Source organism: Electrona antarctica (assembly GCF_951216825.1).
Source record: "Electrona antarctica genome assembly, chromosome: 23".
Classification (NCBI taxonomy): Eukaryota; Metazoa; Chordata; class Actinopteri; order Myctophiformes; family Myctophidae; genus Electrona; species Electrona antarctica.
Genome location: NC_136804.1, coordinates 28,898,484 through 28,917,323, shown reverse-complemented (window position 1 = coordinate 28,917,323; position 18,840 = coordinate 28,898,484). Strand labels below are relative to the sequence as shown.

The following is an 18,840-nucleotide window of genomic DNA, read 5'->3' as shown; positions in this document are numbered from 1 at the left end:
GATAAGGTCATAACATGATTTAAACTGGATTGTAGTGTCACAACTAGTGTCATGCAAGGGCTCCTGGCCTCCTAATGATCAGACCGAGGTGAGCAAAGCTGGAGATCTGATAGTGATTGTGGACCCCCAGTCTGTGCAATTATAATATATATATTGTTATTTTTGGACACTTTGAAACACTTTCTCTCAACGGTGAAAATCTTTTTCAACAAGCTTTACTTGTCCAGTTCTGCCCTCCTTTGCTTTTGTAGCAAATAGATCCTTCTGAACAAATCTGTTTTTGATCTTTTCCTGCACCATCTTTCACTCTGGTCCCGTTGACTTTAATTGTTTAACAGTCTGACCACATCACATAAAATAGGTTATCTTAAAAAAAGTCATCTCCACCAATGGATTTAACACACTAGCTATTTTCAGCGAATTGGTATTATCAAACATTACTTCTAGCTGTCTTGTCCTCACATGATGCATCAAGTACGGTACCGTACAATACCACAAATCTCTGTATTGTTTTGTATTAACAAAGCATCCCGACACTTTGAGTCACCAACATTATACAAACTAATTTGAATTCAAAGATTGTGAATAGATTGTGAATATTTAGAATATGTTTTACATTATCATGAACAAAATAATATAGGCTTGCTACATGTTTTGTTTTTTCAAAAATAAATACTATAAAATAAAATCTGTGTACAGAGACATGTTGAGTGATGACCCCTGATGTTTATCCTCTCCTTGATTCTCACCTTGATGCCTTGACTTGACGTCCCACACCTGGCCTAAATACAGGCATAAGATGTGCACACAATCTTCTGTTAAATAGCTGATATCCTCTAAAGTTGAAAAGCAACTTTTCTTAAAGACGCAACTCACTATTATGCAAGAGCAAGACATCCATGCTAGTTTATTTGGTAGAACTACACAGCCATGGGTGTTCACCTATAAATTCTCTTTTGTTCTCCTGCATAGTAATACGACATTAAGTCATTATTGTGTGTGTGTGTGTGTGTGCGTGTGCGTGCGTGCGTGCGTGCGGCTGCGTAACAGTGACACTTGTCGGTGAAAACCAAACGCTATTTTGGTGCTCGGACACAGACAGCCAGGGACCCAGCCAGAGATACACATATAGCTCCGCAATTGGAGTGGTTGCACCACTCAAAAAAACACAGAGGGTTTTGTACTAGCTAGCATTAAAAGATCCCAGTTTCTCTGAAAATAAATTGTCTGTACCGGCTTGATTGAATACTTGCATGCTATACCTGCTAAAATGATGCAAACGAGAAAGCCTTTCGGCTTTGTGGGGTTTGACTTTTTACTGGGGCCATTTCCGAATTGCAGCGACCTGTAAGTATTATTTTAGAGTGGTTTTGAAAGAGTAGGGATTCACACTTCTTTATGGCTGTTGTAGGGCATTCCAGATTTTGGTGGCATCCAGCCCCTCTACCCCTGAGCCACCGGTGGCTCAGGGGTAGAGGGGCTGGATGGTAACCGCAAGGTTGCCAGCTCGAACCCAGGCTCCCCCAGAGTTGGTGTCGAAGTGTCCTTGAGCAAGACCCTGAACCCCTAATTGCTCCTGATGTGCTGGTTGGTGCCTTGCATGGTTTCTGCTGCCATCGGTGTGTGAATGAGTGAATGTGCACGCACAATCTCTGTAAAGCGCCTTGGATAAAGGTGCTATATAAATGCACCATTTACCATTTACCATGTGATTGTGGACTTTGGGTGGCATGTGATTGTGGGACTAGGCCCATTGAAAGTTATCTGTTATTGCAAGAATTTATTATTATTATAGTTAATTATTATTCGTAAATACCGGCATTAGAATTACTTCCTTCCCTATCCTTCCGTCATACTTCATAATATATTGTGTTTGGTTAGTTTGTATATTTTAAAACTAGGGATGCTTTCAGAAAGCACTTTTTGTATAATTCTGGTGTTTATCGTACTCTGTAAATTGAAACATTAGGGAACATTGTTATATGAGGAACAGATTTACTCAGATGAACATTTCGACAATGCTGGACGGGTAGTTGTGAGAAAACCTTTTCTTGTCAGACAGGAAGTTGTGGTGTTAAATAAGATACCTTACCGCAAGTTAGGCGAAAAGGGGTTCCACCGCGTCTCAAGCTAATTAGGCTGGTGGTAAGCATGAGGAAGTAACCAGTGTTGCATTCCCGGTTGGCGGTTGGATGGGAGCCAGGATACCATGATATATAAGGGCCACATCAATCTGAAGAGAATCAACTCTTTGAGAAGAGAGGCAGAAAGGCAGAGCAACTGAGACATCATGAGAGCTACTGCAGTCTTCTTGCTGGTGCTGGGTCAGCTGGCTCTCTGTCAGGGTAAGTCACTGACCTCAAGTCAACTCTCTACATCTCCTGTCAATATGCATTTTCAATCTTTAATTTTAGTTTTTTAGTTTTGAAGTACATTATTTGGTTCATATTTTTCATCCAATGGTAATTATCATGATGTTGTATTCCTCCCAGGTGGTTGGAGATGCACCCAGGGCCATCAGCTGAACGAGGCATTGGCAGCGCAGGTTGATGCCAGCCTGGGACAAGCGGTTGCTACAGACACAAACGGGCAAGCCTATTCTCTGAGTGGCGATTACTGGAAAGCACTGCCATATGCCAACCTGAAGCATGTCTCAGTGGGAGAAGCAGGGATATGGGGGATTGATGCTTCAGACCACATCTACAAATATGTGGGTGGCAGCTGGGCAGAAGTTCCAGGTAAACAAAACATTTTCAACTTCAGCTCCTTCTCTGTACATCAATCGTAATTAGAAATAATTTCATCACATTTGCAAACAATCCTGGGAGATTGTAATGTTGGACTATTGCACCGTACTTAATATCTTCATGTTTTTTTTTTATCATTGCCTTTAGGACTCTTGATACAGATTGATGCTGGAGGCGATGGTTTTGTGGTGGGAGTTAATGCAGCCAACCATATTTACTGTCTCGCGAGTGTTTACACAAAGCACTACAATGGATGGAAGGATATAGGAGGAAGACTGAAGTACTTCAGCTGTGGCCCATATGGATGCTGGGGAGCCAACAGCGGAGACCAAATCTTCTTCAACCCGGTGAGAGTTTTGGGTTACACTATTAACTATAACTAATTAACTAACTGTACAGGGAGAAATAAAAGCATTAGAGGTCAGGGTAAGGGTTATCAAAGCATGAGGAAGTAACCAGTGTTGCATTATCAAACAATACTATTTAAAATATATATATATATTCCTTCCAATAAAAGCAACTTTTAAAAAGCGTAAATATTATATGGAAATTGTCTTTTCAATGGCTCTGTTATCCAAAGCACTTTACAATGATTTTAGGCGTGGCGGCCTAACATCAAGGTCATTTAATTTTTTGATTTACATAGAACATCAAGCAAAGGAATTATACAATGACATTTAGGATGCATGAAACAAAATAAGTAAAAATAACAGATACAATTGCAGTGCAGATAGGAAATGAGCATTACGTTCATCCATTCATACAGCGGAATCATGTTTTAAGCATCTGCATTTTGTTCAATATTGTTTTATATAAAAAGCAACACGAAAAACACCAGCATGTCAGCACATGAAGACATACAGTAACACAATATCACATAATAATGACAATACTAAAAAAAAACACAAAAAGTAACAATAATCCATTATTCACACAAGATATAATAGTAATCATCATATTAAATATAGTTGCAAATAATATTTCCCTCATTAAATTCAGCCACATTTATTTATAACATATTCATTATTATATGCACAATGGCATTCTTTGGGCCATGAAGATGAGTACTAAATGTTGATGTTGTGTTTCTCTTTTTTATATATATATAGCTCACGTCTGCAGCCACCTGTTCGTTCTCAGGCTGGAAGCACATTGCAGGAGGACTCAAAATGATTGAGGTGGGGACTGACGGCAACGCCTTTGGGGTCAACGGTAACGGTCATGTTTTCCAAAGGTGAGTCTGAGCCGCAGCTAAATTTACTCTTTTGTGTATTTTATTTTATATTTTTTGGCAAGGTCATAGGCCCGGGTATTCAAATTATCGTATAGTTGTAATACAACAAATAATGTATACATTTATATTACATTCAAATTGCTCTTGACTTTATGATGAATATAGTGATTATAGTCATTGTGTGCTTTAAGTAAAGTAATGACAATCCTGGAGGAGAAGGCAGATTTGTGCTGTTCTCGTCTAGATTTAAAAAGACAAATACCTAAAGCATTCAGTCAATGTTGTGTTACAGAACTCTTTATTTTTTACTGCCCCTGCCAACCTTTGTCAGGTAATCCTTGTCCGCCTGGTGCCTTACAAAAATATGAACTTTTCATTTGGACACTCGTATTGCGATGCTATTCAGTTCGGCCATATTTGTGTTTTGATACTACAGATTATCTGCACAAGCATGCCACATAATCTGAGATCACAAGATGCTGTCTCTTCAGATTGATGTGGCCCTTATATATCATGGTATCAAAGCTATCCTTTTTAATATATGCTCTATTGCCCTACGCACCTGTCACTAGCCTTCTGAGGTGTGCATCGGCCTTTTGCGAAAAACAAATACACAGATATAACATCATACCGTCCACAGAATCATATAGGGGAGAACGGGGTAAAATGAGCCAGCGGGAACCACCCCCTTTATCTAGAAAACTAGAAAACTGTGTTGCCATGTGACCTTAAATCTATTACACCTGGCTGTGAAGTTGGGAAGCACATGGGGAAAGTAGAAAACATTATTTTACACAAAAAACTGTTTTTTGTCGGTAAAGTAAAATGTCGACACATCATGTAAAAATGACTGTTATACAAAGCCAAATGTACATAGGTCTAAAATGTAATATCATACACGTTGATGATTTGCCAATGGATAGAACCATGTGAATCATTTAGCAAATAAATTGTCTGAAGTAGCTTATTCTAGTCATTGTTTTCTAAAATGGTGGCTGAGGTAAAATGAACCAATGTCCGGGGGTAAATTGAGTCAATGGGAATCACTATTCATATTTTTTTTATTAAGTCTTTGCTACTCAAATTATACTGAATGACCTTTCAATTGCATGTACATACTCATTTAAGAGAAGTTTGCAATATTGTATTAACAATATTGCAAATATAAGGTTCTGAATAACAAACTTTATTTAATTGTCTTAATATTGTTTAAATAATAAATAAACAAATAAGACTATTTGCAAAAGGGAAAACTGTTATTATATTATTATCGATAAGTGAATACATTATCTGTTCAAGTTTAAGCTTTTAACATTAAAATATCATGTGGTTCAACTTACCCCTCGACTTGGATCAACTTACCCCTTACCTGGGGCAAATTGAGCCACATGACCACTTTTTTTTTTAAATGTCATCTTTTCATGGCCCTTTGTCATACAGTAGATGCTTACTCATCATTTCAATTGATAGAAGACATCCTGAAATATGGGTAGATCATTATTACTGCCATCTCATTTTGCCTTGCTTCCAGGACAACTTAAGCAAAAAGTGCTTCATCTTACCCCGTTCTCCCCTACTGTATAAACTTAGATGGAAGAGCAGGAGGCTGAGGCGGTCTAGGGAGTTTGATAACAGGAGGCTGAGGAGGTCTAGGGAGTTTGATAACAGGAGGCTGAGGAGGTCTAGGGAGTTTGATAACAGACAGCTGTGGAGCAGGAGTCTGAGGAGGTCTAGGGAGTTTGATAACAGGAGGCTGAGGAGGTCTAGGGAGTTTGATAACAGACAGCTGTGGAGCAGGAGTCTGAGGAGGTCTAGGGAGTTTGATAACAGACAGCTGTGGAGCAGGAGGCTGAGGAGGTCTAGGGAGTTTGATAACAGACAGCTGTGGAGCAGGAGGCTGAGGCGGTCTAGGGAGTCTAGGAGGTAGAGCAGGTCGTCCAATGATCCGTGGGTCGGCGGTTCGAATCCCGGCTCCTCCTGTCTACATGTCGAAGTGTCCTTGGGCAAGACACTGAACCCCAAATTGCTCCCGATGTGCTGGTTGGTACCTTGCATGGCTTCCGTCGCCATCGGTGTATGAATGTGTGTGTGAATGGGTGAATGTAATGCACAATCTATGTAAAGCGCCTTGGATAAAGGCGCTATATAAATGCACCATTTACCATTTACCATTTACCATAACAGGAGGCTGAGGAGGTCTAGGGAGTTTGATAACAGACAGCTGTGGAGCAGGAGGCTGAGGCGGTCTAGGGAGTTTGATAACAGACAGCTGTGGAGCAGGAGGCTGAGGCGGTCTAGGGAGTTTGATAACAGACAGCTGTGGAGCAAGAGTCTGAGGAGGTCTAGGGAGTTTGATAACAGACAGCTGTGGCCAATATGCTGAACATGAAGAGTGAACAGTGTTCTCTATCGTATCGAGACCGTAACTCCACCCAAAATGAAATTTCCTTTGCATATACTTTGTTTCCTCATTCTATTGTAATTATTTTATCATGTTGTACTTTGTTTGTATACTTTGTCTACTGTGAAGCACTTTGGTCAATTTCGGTCGTGTAAATGTGCTAAATAAATAAGGGTTGATTGATGATTGATTGATTGATTTTGGACATGTAGTCTAAGTAAATGAACAATTTCTGAAAAGTTTCAAAAACACCAGATCTACCAATTAAGCTCTCAACATGTCATGGTGGTATGTGTTGAGCTTGTAGATTGGCTTTTCTTTTTTCTTTTAAATAACTCACACATAACTTTCACCTACAGGCATGGCTGAGGGAAGTAGGGGTGCTGGGGGGGCTGGAGCACCCCCCCCCCCCCCCCCCCCCCCCCCAGGCACAGCCCCCCCTCGGACGGGAAGGGGAAAATAATAATAATTTGAATTAAAACAGTTTTCTGTTACTAGGCTTAATAAATATGCTGTATCACAGTATCAGCACCTTATCCTGGTTAATTGCCTGTGTCAGTTTTCTCATGCGTGTGGAGAGGGAAAGTAAAAGCCACTTTTCTGCGTGAACTTGTGCGAAAATGCGCGTGCACGAGGCGCGTGCACGCACATTTTGCGGCGCGCGCTAACGCGCGCGCACCCCCTACTGAACGTTCAGCACCTGCTAGTGTAAACATCTTCCCGCGGCCCTGCCTACAGGCACTGTTCTCAGAACCCGATCTGGGAGAGCTGTAATTAAACCTGATAGACTTGCGATAACCTGAAAAAAGACCTAAGAAAGGAGCTTAAAAAAGGAGCTTAAAGGACAGAGAGAGATAGAGAGAGAGAAAGAGAGAGAGAGAGAGAGAGAGAGAGATGAAGATGAATTATCTGATGAAATCTGTGAATCTGTGAAATTAAAAAACTGTCACTGTTATATTGAAAACCTGAAGTTACTTATAGTCATGGGAAGTTTTGAATATTGAGGGAATTGTTGATAATTCTATAAGGTTTAAGGATAATTAGAATTCATATTGAACCCCGTCCGACCGGGTCGCTAGACCCATAGGCGAGTTGCCGGGCCCCCTCTGGCACCCCCGTGGTGCCGGGCCCCCTCTGGCGCCCCCGTGGTGCCGGGCCCCCTCTGGCACCCCCGTGGTGCCGGGCCCCCTCTGGCGCCCCCGTGGTGCCGGGCCCCCTCTGGCGCCCCCGTGGTGCCCGGCCCCCTCTGGCGCCCCCGTGGTGCTGGGCCCCCTCTGGCGCCCCCGTGGTGCCGGGCCCCCTCTGGCGGCACCCCTCTGGCGCCCCCCTGGTGCCGGGCCCCCTCTGGCACCCATGTGACGCCGGGCCCCCTCTGGCACCCATGTGACGCCGGGCCCCCTCTGGCACCCATGTGGTGCCGGGCCCCCTCTGGCACCCATGTGACGCCGGGCCCCCTCTGGCGCCCCCGTGGTACCGGGCCCCCTCTGGCGCCCCTGTGGTGCCGGGCCCCCTCTGGCGCCCCTGTGGTGCCGGGCCCCCTGGCGCCACACACCCCCGTGTGTGGCGCCAGGCCCCCTCTGGCACCCCCTGAGAGGCAAGGGCCCCTGGACCACGGCCCCACTGGCCCAATGGCAAATTTGTCCCTGAGGGCTGGCTATAGATGTACAATAATCCCTGTAAGGTCTGATGACTGGCACAAGCATACGACCACTCTTGTAGAATTGACTTCTGAATTATTGTCTCCACGTTGAGTATGTTTTGCACTCCGTCCGTGTGTGTGTGTGTGTGCGTCCGTCCGTCCTTCCTTCCTTCCGTCCGTCTGTTACCAGCTAATCTCCGGCACCGTTGGCCCGATCCATGCCAAACTTTGCACACACACTCTCTGGATGCCAACGACGAACCTCTGCCCCAAATATTCCTCAACGGCCTGTTATAGCGCCACCATGAGGCTGATTTAGGCAAAACACATTTCTGTAGATTACTCGTACACATTTTATCCATACATCACACAATTCGGTATACACTATCTCCATAGTCATGTGATCAACACGGATCTGCACCATTTCCCATCTTTCTTCCTGATTGGCTAAGATTCGCTTCCAAAGCTCACATGATTTGTCCGTTTCGAACAAAATGCCACAAATCACAAACACGGTGTGCAATTTCCGTGAAATTATACACGCACTTTTCCACTAGGCTGAGGACGACATGACACAATTTATTTTCCAAACCAGACTCATGGTGGCGCTATAACAGGGCAATTCCTGTTTTTACCTATAACTGTACAACTTTGTATGCGCACTCCCTAGAGGCCATGGAAAAACATTTTCCCTGCATCCCTCCACATCTGCCGGTTATAGCGCCACCATGAGGCCGATTTCTGCAAAACACATTGTTTATATTAGTCGCACAGATTTCATCCAAATCTCATGCAAATCGGTATTCATGATCTCTGTAGTCATGTGATCAAGACGAGTCTGTTTGATTTCTCAGATTCTACACTGATTGGCTAAGATTGCCTTCCAAAGTCTTCAGGAGTGGCCCGTTTTGTACAAAATGCTGCACATGTCCTGCTCATCCAGAATTCTATCCTCAGAGATGCTATGAGTGATCTGGCTCTGCATTTCCTCAACAAAATGAAGAAAATTCATGTTTATATCACTCCTAAACATTTTGCCAAAAATCACACACACTCCTATCCTCCTGGTGGAGACCTGTGCCCAGAAGGGCACTTTTTCTAGTTCTAAATGTTTGTCTGTGTTTTTGTTTTTATAATTCAAATGTTTATTAATTTTTCAAAATGGTTCAGAATATAGGTTTAGTACAGTGCAGCGGCAATATTACAAAACTCATGCATAGCCAGTGCCAGTCCAAGAAACAAAACAACAGTTCAAAAATAAAAACAAAGAACTGAATCCTGGTTCTGAAAGGTAAAATGGCAATGTTAATATTTTAAAATGTTCATTTTATAATTTAAAGTAGCCTTTTTTGCCGGGATAGGTGTTTTTGCACATTCCTTTTGTTATTGTTGTTTTCAAATAATTATGCTGTTCTCAAATGCTTAATCGCATATGCCAAGTCATATCTGCAACAAAGAGAGAGTGTGAGTGTGTGTGTGTGTGTGTGTGTGTGTGTGTGTGTGTGTGTGTGTGTGTGTGTGTGTGTGTGTGTGTGTGTGTGTGTGTGTGTGTGTGTGTGTGTGTGTGTGTGTGTGTGTGTGTGTGTGTGTGTGTGTGTGTGTGTGTGTGTGTGTGTGTGTTGACCCCCTGGTGACATTTGAAAACACATCACGAATGCTGACTTATCAGCCAGGAAGTTATGTTATCAGTAAACAAGATACCCTTTCTAAGCTTCTTCCTCATACTCGATATGCCAAGAGCTTTTAATGAGGTCTTTCAGGTTGTTTTCTTGTGCCTGAACACCTGATATAATGGGCCACCTTGTTCAGTTGCTTTGCATACATTTACTGCTCTCAGGCAGTGTCAGTTGATGCTCTAGGAGTGGAGAGAAGTTCAGAGAACACTAATTTTCTCTCCACCTTGAGGGTCCATAACTACAAACCACATACTAAAGGCACGTGAAAATGTCTACTTTTGTATAAGCCTAGACTACATACATCACAGAGGACAAATTCAGAGCAGACATGCATTTGTCTATGATTGAACTTGAATGTGAAATGGCCTCTTGTCTGCAGACAAACATTAATTTCTCATTGCCAGCTCTACCCAGAAGGTATACACAGTGTAGCTGACTACTGACTACACAATTCTTTGGCTGTGGTGGTGGTGAGGTAATTGGTAAGGTAATTGAGGTAATTGGTGTAATTGTCCCATTCACCCATATGAAAAAGGGTGCCCACACTTTTTAGACTTGAGAGCTACTTTCAAAATTACCAGCTCAACCCAGATCTACCCACCAAAAATATATATAACCCATTGCTGAAAGTAGTTACGTATTAGACAAATGCACTTTTTTTCTTTTTTGTATACTACTGATGTTTGTGCAAAACGCTTTTGACAACTATTGCATTGTGGGTTTGAGCTGTCATTTTTTATGTCAATCCAATGAAGTCACCTTAATTCAAGTGGCAGATGCCAAAAATAGTTTTTTATTTATTTAAATTGTATATTTTAGGGGCATGTCATGTGGTCTACCTGCACAGCCTGTGTGATCTACTGGTAGATCACGATCTACCTTTTGGGCACCCCTGAAAGACAGTGTAGCTGACAATTCTGTGGCTGCGGTGGTGGTGAGGTAATTGTCCCATTCACCCCAATATGAAAAAGGGTTGAAAACCACTGTTATGTACAGTAATCAGCGGTGTTACAGGGAGCACAATGTGATTCATTTTTAATCCTAGAACACTAAACATGGGTGATTTTCACCCGGACGATTATATTTTTGCAATTTTCATAATGCTGCTGATGTCTGAGGTGGGTGGGTCTTTCAGTACCTTCATGATGCTCAGTGACATCATAATGCTGCTGATGTCTGAGGTGGGTGGGTCTTTCAGTACCTTCATGATGCTCAGTGACATCATAATGCTGCTGATGTCTGAGGTGGGTGGGTCTTTCAGTACCTTCATGATGCTCAGTGACATCATAATGCTGCTGATGTCTGAGGTGGGTGGGTCTTTCAGTACCTTCATGATGCTCAGTGACATCATAATGCTGCTGATGTCTGAGGTGGGCGGGTCTTTCTGTACCTTCATGATGCTCAGTGACATCATAATGCTGCTGATGTCTGAGGTGGGCGGGTCTTTCAGTACCTTCATGATGCTCAGTGACATCATAATGCTGCTGATGTCTGAGGTGGGCGGGTCTTTCAGTACCTTCATGATGCTCAGTGACATCATAATGCTGCTGATGTCTGAGGTGGGTGGGTCTTTCAGTACCTTCATGATGCTCAGTGACATCATAATGCTGCTGATGTCTGAGGTGGGTGGGTCTTTCAGTACCTTCATGATGCTTAGTGACATCATAATGCTGCTGATGTCTGAGGTGGGCGGGTCTTTCAGTACCTTCATGATGCTCAGTGACATCATAGAAGGTAGGTTTGTTTCCCTGCCCACATCCCTGGTTTTTTCTACAGGCAGATGTTCGGGGGAATTTCACCCGTGTTTAGTGATAGTGTTATAGAGAAAAATCCAATACACCCACAATGGACTTTTTTATTCTTTTCTTCACTGGACCATTCTCACATGTCTTAGGAATGGGTGGACGAAAGGAGAAGTTCCCAACTTCATTCTCTTTTTTTAGGAATATTTTAAAAATAATATGCACGTTTTTCACCGATTTTGCCCCCCCATGATTTTTTGTTTTTTTGTGAGAAGTCATGATGAAATGTTAAAGAAGAGTACCTCATGTTGCCATGCATTGCTGTACTGCAATATATTTTGATGAGAAATATGTTTTATGGAATATTTTATATTGGGTAATATTGGGTGTTTAGTGATGGTGTAACAAAAAATATGTTTAGTGTTGTAGGGTTAAATAAATGAACATTTCAGAGATAATCTATGATGACTCGGTGCACCACAGAGACTAAATTATACTAGGCAGCCTTCAGGCCGGAGCTAATAGTTTGGCCTAATCTAACTATAAATGACGTGTGTGTGTGTGTGTGTGTGTGTGTGTGTGTGTGTGTGTGTGTGTGTGTGTGTGTGTGTGTGTGTGTGTGTGTGTGTGTGTGTGTGTGTGTGTGTGTGTGTGTGTGTGTGTGTGTGTGTGTGTGTGTGTGTGTGTGTGTGTGTGTGTGTGTGTGTGTGTGTGTGCACGCGCGTGCGCGCTCAACATGTTTTCAACATGTTTTTCGTATTGAAATGGCTGGGTTTCCCAAAGGAAATATGCATAGTGAGTGGGGGTGTGTGGGTCTTCTCAACAACACCCCTTTCACTGTGAACATAGATATTCTGTGCATAGATGTGCCACGCAATGGTAGGCCTCAGGCCTGGTATGGTAGGCCTGAGGCCTATATTGGTATATTGTCCCCAGCGTACGCACACACACACACACACACACACACACACACACACACACGCACACAAGCACACAAGCACACACGCAGACACGTATCGTTTTGAGACGAGTCATTGGAAGCTTTCTTTCAGGTGACCCGTTGCAGGGTAGTACTCTACAAAATGTGACCGTACAGCTCGCATTACCCTGTCTTGGCGCGAGTGCTTGCTTTCAACTTTCACAACACACAAAGCAGGTAACATTCTCAGGCTATTGATTCCAGAGCTAGGACTAAAGGAATGTGTACTACATATTTCATACATGTGGGTGTGTAGGGGCAGTGAATATTGTAATCTAAAAAACAGGCTAATTACATGCTCTGTATAACAGTTTGGGAACAAGGAGTCAATTTGGGACCTAGCAGTGATTACTTCAGCCCCTCTTGAGCATGTGGAGTACTTGATAAGAAACACATTGGGCCCAATTCACTAAGCTGTATTTTGGGTGTAAAGGAATTTTCCAAACGTCCTACGTTAGTAGTCTAGAATCAGGCATTCTAATGACACATAGCAAGCACTGCAAGCTTTGGTCCCATGTTGTAAGTCTGCATCCGAGCAGACTTGAGAAAGAGCGGCCCTCCGCTAAATTCACAGACAAAAAAAAGACTACTAACGTGGGAAGTTTGGAAAATTCCTGTTCCCCCGCACTTGGCCAGCGAGCTCCCAGATTGCTGGTGTAACTTGAGGACAGTGTAACTTGAGGTTAGGATCGAGGAGATCAAGTTCAACCTGTTCTACCTTACCTTTTTTCATTTGGCATGGTAGCTTCGATAGTTGTGGTTGTGGTTTCCAATTACGGAACTCTTCTATCATGAATCTTCATGATGGGAAAGTCAGACCTTGCGTGAGTGCACGATAATGACTCCTAGCTGTCGACCATGCCCTCATGATAAGGTCATAACATGATTTAAACTGGATTGTAGTGTCACAACTAGTGTCATGCAAGGACTCCTGGCCTCCTAATAATCAGACCGAGGTGAGCAAAGCTGGAGATCTGATGGTGATTGTGGACCCCCAGTCTGTGCAATTATAATATATATATTGTTATTTTTGGACACTTTGAAACACTTTCTCTCAACGGTGAAAATCTTTTTCAACAAGCTTTACTTGTCCAGTTCTGCCCTCCTTTGCTTTTGTAGCAAATAGATCCTTCTGAACAAATCTGTTTTTGATCTTTTCCTGCACCATCTTTCACTCTGGTCCCGTTGACTTTAATTGTTTAACAGTCTGACCACATCACATAAAATAGGTTATCTTAAAAAAAGTCATCTCCAACAATGGATTTAACACACTAGCTATTTTCAGCGAATTGGTATTATCAAACATTACTTCTAGCTGTCTTGTCCTCACATGATGCATCAAGTACGGTACCGTACAATACCACAAATCTCTGTATTGTTTTGTATTAACAAAGCATCCCGACACTTTGAGTCACCAACATTATACAAACTAATTTGAATTCAAAGATTGTGAATAGATTGTGAATATTTAGAATATGTTTTACATTATCATGAACAAAATAATATAGGCTTGCTACATGTTTTGTTTTTTCAAAAATAAATACTATAAAATAAAATCTGTGTACAGAGACATGTTGAGTGATGACCCCTGATGTTTATCCTCTCCTTGATTCTCACCTTGATGCCTTGACTTGACGTCCCACACCTGGCCTAAATACAGGCATAAGATGTGCACACAATCTTCTGTTAAATAGCTGATATCCTCTAAAGTTGAAAAGCAACTTTTCTTAAAGACGCAACTCACTATTATGCAAGAGCAAGACATCCATGCTAGTTTATTTGGTAGAACTACACAGCCATGGGTGTTCACCTATAAATTCTCTTTTGTTCTCCTGCATAGTAATACGACATTAAGTCATTATTGTGTGTGTGTGTGTGTGCGTGTGCGTGCGTGCGTGCGTGCGGCTGCGTAACAGTGACACTTGTCGGTGAAAACCAAACGCTATTTTGGTGCTCGGACACAGACAGCCAGGGACCCAGCCAGAGATACACATATAGCTCCGCAATTGGAGTGGTTGCACCACTCAAAAAAACACAGAGGGTTTTGTACTAGCTAGCATTAAAAGATCCCAGTTTCTCTGAAAATAAATTGTCTGTACCGGCTTGATTGAATACTTGCATGCTATACCTGCTAAAATGATGCAAACGAGAAAGCCTTTCGGCTTTGTGGGGTTTGACTTTTTACTGGGGCCATTTCCGAATTGCAGCGACCTGTAAGTATTATTTTAGAGTGGTTTTGAAAGAGTAGGGATTCACACTTCTTTATGGCTGTTGTAGGGCATTCCAGATTTTGGTGGCATCCAGCCCCTCTACCCCTGAGCCACCGGTGGCTCAGGGGTAGAGGGGCTGGATGGTAACCGCAAGGTTGCCAGCTCGAACCCAGGCTCCCCCAGAGTTGGTGTCGAAGTGTCCTTGAGCAAGACCCTGAACCCCTAATTGCTCCTGATGTGCTGGTTGGTGCCTTGCATGGTTTCTGCTGCCATCGGTGTGTGAATGAGTGAATGTGCACGCACAATCTCTGTAAAGCGCCTTGGATAAAGGTGCTATATAAATGCACCATTTACCATTTACCATGTGATTGTGGACTTTGGGTGGCATGTGATTGTGGGACTAGGCCCATTGAAAGTTATCTGTTATTGCAAGAATTTATTATTATTATAGTTAATTATTATTCGTAAATACCGGCATTAGAATTACTTCCTTCCCTATCCTTCCGTCATACTTCATAATATATTGTGTTTGGTTAGTTTGTATATTTTAAAACTAGGGATGCTTTCAGAAAGCACTTTTTGTATAATTCTGGTGTTTATCGTACTTGGTAAATTGAAACATTAGGGAACATTGTTATATGAGGAACAGATTTACTCAGATGAACATTTCGACAATGCTGGACGGGTAGTTGTGAGAAAACCTTTTCTTGTCAGACAGGAAGTTGTGGTGTTAAATAAGATACCTTACCGCAAGTTAGGCGAAAAGGGGTTCCACCGCGTCTCAAGCTAATTAGGCTGGTGGTAAGCATGAGGAAGTAACCAGTGTTGCATTCCCGGTTGGCGGTTGGATGGGAGCCAGGATACCATGATATATAAGGGCCACATCAATCTGAAGAGAATCAACTCTTTGAGAAGAGAGGCAGAAAGGCAGAGCAACTGAGACATCATGAGAGCTACTGCAGTCTTCTTGCTGGTGCTGGCTCAGCTGGCTCTCTGTCAGGGTAAGTCACTGACCTCAAGTCAACTCTCTACATCTCCTGTCAATATGCATTTTCAATCTTTAATTTTAGTTTTTTAGTTTTGAAGTACATTATTTGGTTCATATTTTTCATCCAATGGTAATTATCATGATGTTGTATTCCTCCCAGGTGGTTGGAGATGCACCCAGGGCCATCAGCTGAACGAGGCATTGGCAGCGCAGGTTGATGCCAGCCTGGGACAAGCGGTTGCTACAGACACAAACGGGCAAGCCTATTCTCTGAGTGGCGATTACTGGAAAGCACTGCCATATGCCAACCTGAAGCATGTCTCAGTGGGAGAAGCAGGGATATGGGGGATTGATGCTTCAGACCACATCTACAAATATGTGGGTGGCAGCTGGGCAGAAGTTCCAGGTAAACAAAACATTTTCAACTTCAGCTCCTTCTCTGTACATCAATCGTAATTAGAAATAATTTCATCACATTTGCAAACAATCCTGGGAGATTGTAATGTTGGACTATTGCACCGTACTTAATATCTTCATGTTTTTTTTATCATTGCCTTTAGGACTCTTGATACAGATTGATGCTGGAGGCCATGGTTTTGTGGTGGGAGTTAATGCAGCCAACCATATCTTCTGTCTCCCGAGTGTTTACACAATGGGCTTCAATGGATGGAAGGATATAGGAGGATTACTGAAGTACTTCAGCTGTGGCCCATATGGATGCTGGGGAGCCAACAGCGGAGACCAAATCTTCTTCAACCCGGTAAGAGTTTTGGGTTACACTATTAACTATAACTAATTAACTAACTGTACAGGGAGAAATAAAAGCATTAGAGGTCAGGGTAAGGGTTATCAAAGCATGAGGAAGTAACCAGTGTTGCATTATCAAACAATACTATTTAAAAAATATATATATATTCCTTCCAATAAAAGCAACTTTTAAAAAGCGTAAATATTATATGGAAATTGTCTTTTCAATGGCTCTGTTATCCAAAGCACTTTACAATGATTTTAGGCGTGGCGGCCTAACATCAAGGTAATTAAATTTTTTGATTTACATAGAACATCAAGCAAAGGAATTATACAATGACATTTAGGATGCATGAAACAAAATAAGTAAAAATAACAGATACAATTACAGTGCAGATAGGAAATGAGCATTACGTTCATCCATTCATACAGCAACAGTGGAATCATGTTTTAAGCATCTGCATTTTGTTCAATATTGTTTTATATAAAAAGCAACATGAAAAACACCAGCATGTCAGCACATGAAGACATACAGTAACATAATATCACATAATAATGACAATACTAAAAAAAACCACAAAAAGTAACAATAATCCATTATTCACACAAGATATAATAGTAATCATCATATTAAATATATTTGCAAATAATATTTCCCTCATTAAATTCAGCCACATGTATTTATTTATAACATATGCATTATATGCACAATGGCATTCTTTGGGCCATGAAGATGAGTAAACTAAACTAACTAAATGTTGATGTTGTGTTTCTCTTTTTTATATATATATAGCTCACGTCTGCAGCCACCTGTTCATTCTCAGGCTGGCAGCACATTGGAGGATTACTCAAAATGATTGAGGTGGGGACTGACGGCAACGCCTTTGGGGTAAACGGTAACGGTCATGTTTTCCAAAGGTGAGTCTGAGCCGCAGCTAAATTTACTCTTTTGTGTATTTTATTTTATATTTTTTGGCAAGGTCATAGGCCCGGGTATTCAAATTATCGTATAGTTGTAATACAACAAATAATGTATACATTTATATTACATTCAAATTGCTCTTGACTTTATGATGAATATAGTGATTATAGTCATTGTGTGTTTTAAGTAAAGTAATGACAATCCTGGAGGAGAAGGCAGATTTGTGCTGTTCTCGTCTAGATTTAAAAAGACAAATACCTAAAGCATTCAGTCAATGTTGTGTTACAGACTACAGTACCTCCCTGTACCCAATACCATGGTGTGTGACTCTAATGTTTATACATCAATATTGTGCCCTAACAGAACTGGCATTACCAAAGACCTTCCGCAAGGGAGTGGTTGGCACTTCATTCGCTGCTTGGGGACCATGAAACAAGTCTCCTATGATCTTGGTACCATTTATGGTGTGTCCACCACTGGAGTCATCATGAAGGCCACTGCATGAGGTGTCCGCTGTGCAGCAGACCTACTGTTCTCTTCTACTAACAATCAAATAAAAAAAATGAAGATACATTATCAGATGATCACACATTTTGGGGGGTAGTAGGGAATGATTCCTTGCCGTGTAACCGGTCTTTTCTGTAAACTCTGTTCTCTCTCCTGCGTTTAATCAAAACGTATGAATAAACTTCTATGCATCATAAAAAAACCACACAACTCTGAACTCTTTATTTTTTACTGCCCCTGCCAACCTTTGTCAGGTAATCCTTGTCTGCCTGGTGCCTTACAAAAATATGAACTTTTCATTTGGACACTCGTATTGCGATGCTATTCAGTTCGGCCATATTTGTGTTTTGATACTACAGATTATCTGCACAAGCATGCCACATAATCTGAGATCACAAGATGCTGTCTCTTCAGATTGATGTGGCCCTTATATATCATGCTATCAAAGCTATCCTTTTTAATATATGCTCTATTGCCCTACGCACCTGTCACTAGCCTTCTGAGGTGTGCATCGGCCTTTTGCGAAAAACAAATACACAGATATAACATCATACCGTCCACAGAATCATATAGGGGAGAACGGGGTAAAATGAGCCAGCGGGAACCACCCCCTTTATCTAGAAAACTAGAAAACTGTGTTGCCATGTGACCTTAAATCTAGCAAGCATCCATCAATTACACCTGGCTGTGAAGTTGGGAAGCACATGGGGAAAGTAGAAAACATTATTTTACACAAGAAACTGTTTTTTGTCGGTAAAGTAAAATGTCGACACATCATGTAAAAATGACTGTTATACAAAGCAAAATGTACATAGGTCTAAAATGTAATATCATACACGTTGATGATTTGCCAATGGATAGAACCATGTGAATCATTTAGCAAATAAATTGTCTGAAGTAGCTTATTCTAGTCATTGTTTTCTAAAATGGTGGCTGAGGTAAAATGAACCAATGTCCGGGGGTAAATTGAGTCAATGGGAATCACTATTCATATTTCTTTTATTAAGTCTTTGCTACTCAAATTATACTGAATGACCTTTCAATTGCA

At 41.8% G+C, this 18,840-nt stretch overlaps 3 protein-coding genes across 3 annotated transcripts in view; all 3 read left to right on the top strand.

The window, feature by feature from the left end:
* Positions 1 to 18,840, top strand: part of LOC306916743 (uncharacterized protein) — a gene marked incomplete at its 3' end in the record, with an annotated part of 106,618 nt that overhangs the window by 59,108 nt on the left and 28,670 nt on the right. The gene's annotated exons all lie outside the window — the stretch shown is intronic.
* Positions 2,253 to 17,949, top strand: LOC306916506 (uncharacterized protein). Its single transcript, XM_079494396.1, has 5 exons — positions 2,253 to 2,345; positions 2,493 to 2,738; positions 2,895 to 3,094; positions 17,157 to 17,281; positions 17,649 to 17,949. The coding sequence occupies exons 1-5, from the start codon at positions 2,291 to 2,293 to the stop codon at positions 17,788 to 17,790; spliced, it is 768 nt and encodes a 255-aa protein (XP_079350522.1). The 5' UTR covers positions 2,253 to 2,290; the 3' UTR covers positions 17,791 to 17,949.
* The window catches only part of LOC306916505 (uncharacterized protein), an 18,256-nt gene continuing 14,958 nt past the window's right edge, over positions 15,543 to 18,840 (top strand). The window contains exon 1 of the mRNA XM_079494394.1: positions 15,543 to 15,629. Within this exon, the coding sequence (XP_079350520.1) occupies positions 15,575 to 15,629 (55 nt within the window). The 5' untranslated portion in view covers positions 15,543 to 15,574. The remainder of the gene's footprint in view (positions 15,630 to 18,840) is intronic.